The sequence below is a fragment of the Oncorhynchus nerka genome, linkage group LG12 (genome assembly GCF_034236695.1).
Source record: "Oncorhynchus nerka isolate Pitt River linkage group LG12, Oner_Uvic_2.0, whole genome shotgun sequence".
In the NCBI taxonomy this organism is placed as follows: Eukaryota; Metazoa; Chordata; class Actinopteri; order Salmoniformes; family Salmonidae; genus Oncorhynchus; species Oncorhynchus nerka.
Genome location: NC_088407.1, coordinates 9869235 through 9873211, shown reverse-complemented (window position 1 = coordinate 9873211; position 3977 = coordinate 9869235). Strand labels below are relative to the sequence as shown.

The following is a 3977-nucleotide window of genomic DNA, read 5'->3' as shown; positions in this document are numbered from 1 at the left end:
TGGCGGTGTGTTCAAATCAATCCCTATACCAGGCTGTTCCCACATGAAGAGGGCCACCATTGTTCCTGTTCCCAAAAAGCTAAGGTAACTAGCTAAAGACTACCGCACCGTAGCACTCACTTCCGTCATCATGAAGTGCTTTGAGAGACTAGTCAAGGACCATATCACCTCCACCCTACCTGACACCCTAGACCCATCCAATTTGCTTACCGCCCAAATAGGTCCACAGACGATGCAATCTCAACCACACTGCACACTGCCCTAACCCACCTGGACAAAAGGAATACCTATGTGAGAAATGCTGTTCATCGATGGACAGCTGAGGAGATAATACCATAGTACCCTCAAGGATCGAGCAAGCTCGAGACCCTGGGTCTCGAGCCCGCCCTGTGCAACTGGGGACTGGACTTGGAGGGTGAGGAGGCCCACAGGTGGTGAGGAGAGCAAAACATCTCCATCCTCAACACGGGGACCTGGTGCGTAGGAGCCCTCTCCTGTAGCTCCCTGGAATTCACCCACGACTGCGAGAGGAAATGAGGGGAGTCAATCATCAAGTTTGCGGACGACACAACAGTGGTGAGGAGAGATTACCAACAACGAGGATGGAGGGCCTACAGGGAGGAGGTGAGGGGAGTCGGAGTGGAGTCAGGAAAATAACCTCACACTCAACGTCAACAAAACTAAGGGGGAGATGATTGTGGACTTCAGAGAACAGAAGAGGGGTGTAGACACCCCTATCCAGGTCGATGGATCAGTAGTGGAATAGAGGGATGGAAGTTTTAAGTTCCTCGGGGAATACACATCAGGAGACAAACTGAAATTGGTCCACTCACACTGAGCGTCGTGAAGCCCGCGCAGTGAAGAAGGCTTGTCAGTGATGGACAATCGAGAGCATCCTGGCGGGGAGGTAGAGAGGGCTCAACCCCTGAGAGAGCGGCCTGGAGACCAAAAGCACTCAGAAATGTGGTGAGGAGAGAGGAAATGTGCCTGAGAGAGCCTGTGGTGAGAGAGAGGAAATGCCCGTGAGGAGATAGGAAATCTCCAGAGGGGAAGTGAGGTCTGAGAGACGCATCACCGGGGAAACTACCTGCCCTCCAGGACACCTACACCACCCGATGTTACAGGAAGGCCATAAAGATCATCAGGACATCAACCACCCGATGGACTGCCTGTTCACCCCGCTATCATCCAGAAGGATGGAGGTGAGTACAGGTGCATCAAAGCTGGGACCGAGAGACTGAGAAACAGCTTCTATCTCAAGGATGGAGACTGAGGAACAGCCATCACTAACATTGAGTGGCTGCTGGGAATAGACTGGGATTGGACACTGAGGAGAGAACTCCAGCCACTTTAATAATGGGAAATGATGTAAATATATCACTAGCCACTTTAAACAATGCTACCTTATATAATGTTACTAAGGAGAGGAAATGAGGGGAGTAGTATTCATGGAGATGAGGAGAGAGGAAATACTGTATAGATCAGGGATGGATTCTTATGTCACTAGCCATTTAATAGAGGGATGGAGTTTACTTTGTCTACATACTCATCTCATATGTATAGGAAATGTAGGGGAATAGAGAGGGATGTATGCTGAGGAGTACCATCACTCATTCATATATCCTTATGTACATATTCCCTTATCCCCTTACAGAGAGGGAAATAAGACAGTAGTTTTGGGAATTGTTAGTTAGATTACTTGTTGGTTATCACTGGATATGAGGTGTAGAAGCACAAGCATTTCGGAGACACTCGAGGAACATCTGCTAACCATGGAGTATGTGAAAAATAGGAATTTGATTTGATTTGAGAGAGGAAATGAGGTGAGGAGAGAGGAAATGAGGTGAGGAGAGAGGAAATGAGGGGAGGAGAGAGGAAATGAGGGGAGGAGAAAGGAAATGAGGGGAGTAGAGAGGGATGGAGGTGAGGAGAGAGGAAATGAGGGGAATAGAGAGGGATGGAGGTGAGGAAATGAGGTGAGTAGAGAGGGATGGGGGTGAGGGGAGAGGAAATGAGGTGAGGAGAGAGGGATGGAGGTGAGGAGAGAGGAAATGAGGTGAGGAGAGAGGGATGGAGTTGAGGAGAGAGGAAATGAGGGGAGTAGAGAGGGATGGAGGTGAGGAGAGAGGAAATGAGGGGAATAGAGAGGGATGGAGGTGAGGAGAGAGGAAATGAGGGGAATAGAGAGGGAGAGTCGGTTACGACGCCAAACTGCAGTCAGGTCAAGACCCTGGTGAGGAAGACGGGCAAGCTTCCTTGAAGATGAGCTTCCCCGAGCAGGTTTCTGACAGGATGTGGAGGTTGGCGTGGTTACATGTATTCTGCTGTTGTGAGGCCGGTTGGACGTACTACCAAAATCTCTAAAACGTCATTGGAGGAGGCTTATGGTAGAGAAATGAACATTCAATGCTTTGGCAACAGCTCTGGCGGACATTGCTGCAGTCAGCATGCCAATTGCTCCCTCAAAAACAACCGTGGCATTGTGTTGTGTGACAGAACTGCCCCATTTTAGAGTGGCCTTTTATTGTCCCCCAGCACAAGGTGCACCTGTGTAATGATCATGCTGTTTAATCAGCATCTTGATATGCCACACCTGTCAGGTGGGTGTTTATCTTGGCAAATGCTCACTAACAGGGATATAAACAAATTTGTGATGAAAAAAAATACACTTACTAACAGGGAAGTAAACACATTTGAGAGAAATACGTTTTTTTGTGCGTATGGAATATGTCATGTTACGTTTATATTTTTTGTTCAGTATATATAGAGAATATAAGACAGACAGACAACCCACTCTCTCTTTCCCTCAGAGTGGTGGCTTCTTGCTGATCCCTCTCTCTTCTGTTCTCACCACACACACACACACACACACACACACACACACACACACACACACACACACACACACGGCATCTCCTCTTTGATGATAATGAATATGGATGGAGAGAAAGACCGACCGAGAGAGAGAGAGAGAGAGAGGAACTATGGCTGCTTCTGAGACCTTGTGAAAAGAGGGAGGAGAAGGAGGGACACAGGGGGAAGCAAACATTGAAGAATTAATGAATTTTCCTTTAAAAAAAACATTATTTTACTTTTTATCCCCCTTCGCTCTCTCAGTGGAGCGGGGAACAAGTGCATCATGGGACAGGAGGGACAGAGACAGAAGAGAGAGAAAGAAAGAAGAGACGAAGAAGCAATTGTTGCAATAAAAGAAAGGGCCATCCATCTATCTGTCAGCTCATTCATCACCGTGTGTGTGTGTGTGTGTGTGTGTGTGTGTGTGTGTGTGTGTGTCAGCTCATTCATCCTGCCACCAGCCCATCTGTCTTAGTCTCCCAGCAACACACACACACACACACACAGTGGAAAGCGACACACTCATCGTAGAGAAACACACACACCACAGAATAGCGCAGACACACACACACACACACACAGACACACACACGGGACAACCAGTTCACACTGGACAACCAGTTCACACAGTCCAAAACAGGCGGCCCATCATCACTATTTCCCCTCGGAACCGCTGAGCTGAGACGACCACCCCGCCTCCCAACCCAACACACACACACCCCGCCTCCCAACCCAACACACACACACACACCCCCCGCCTCCCAACCCAACACACACACACACACACACACACCCCGCCTCCCAACCCACACACAACACACACACACACACCCGCCTCCCAACCCAACACACACACACACACCCTTCGCCTCCACAACCCAACCCACACACACACCCACACCTCCCACCACGCCTCCCAACCCAACACACCTCCCAACACCCACCCCCCCGCCTCCCAACACACACACACCCCCGCCTCCCAAACACACACACACACCCCGCCTCCCAACCCAACACACACACCCCGCCTCCCAACCCAACACACACACACACACACCCCGCCTCCCAACCCAACACACACACACACCCCGCCTCCCAACCCAACACACACACACACCCCG

At 49.9% G+C, this 3977-nt stretch overlaps 1 protein-coding gene across 1 annotated transcript in view; it reads right to left on the bottom strand.

Annotated features, from left to right (window-relative positions):
- Positions 1–344: 344 nt before the first annotated feature.
- exoc6b (exocyst complex component 6B) overlaps positions 345–3977 on the bottom strand; it is a 155781-nt gene continuing 152148 nt past the window's right edge. Inside the window, exon 21 of the mRNA XM_065026007.1 lies at positions 345–521. Coding sequence (XP_064882079.1) covers positions 345–521 — 177 coding nt within the window. The remainder of the gene's footprint in view (positions 522–3977) is intronic.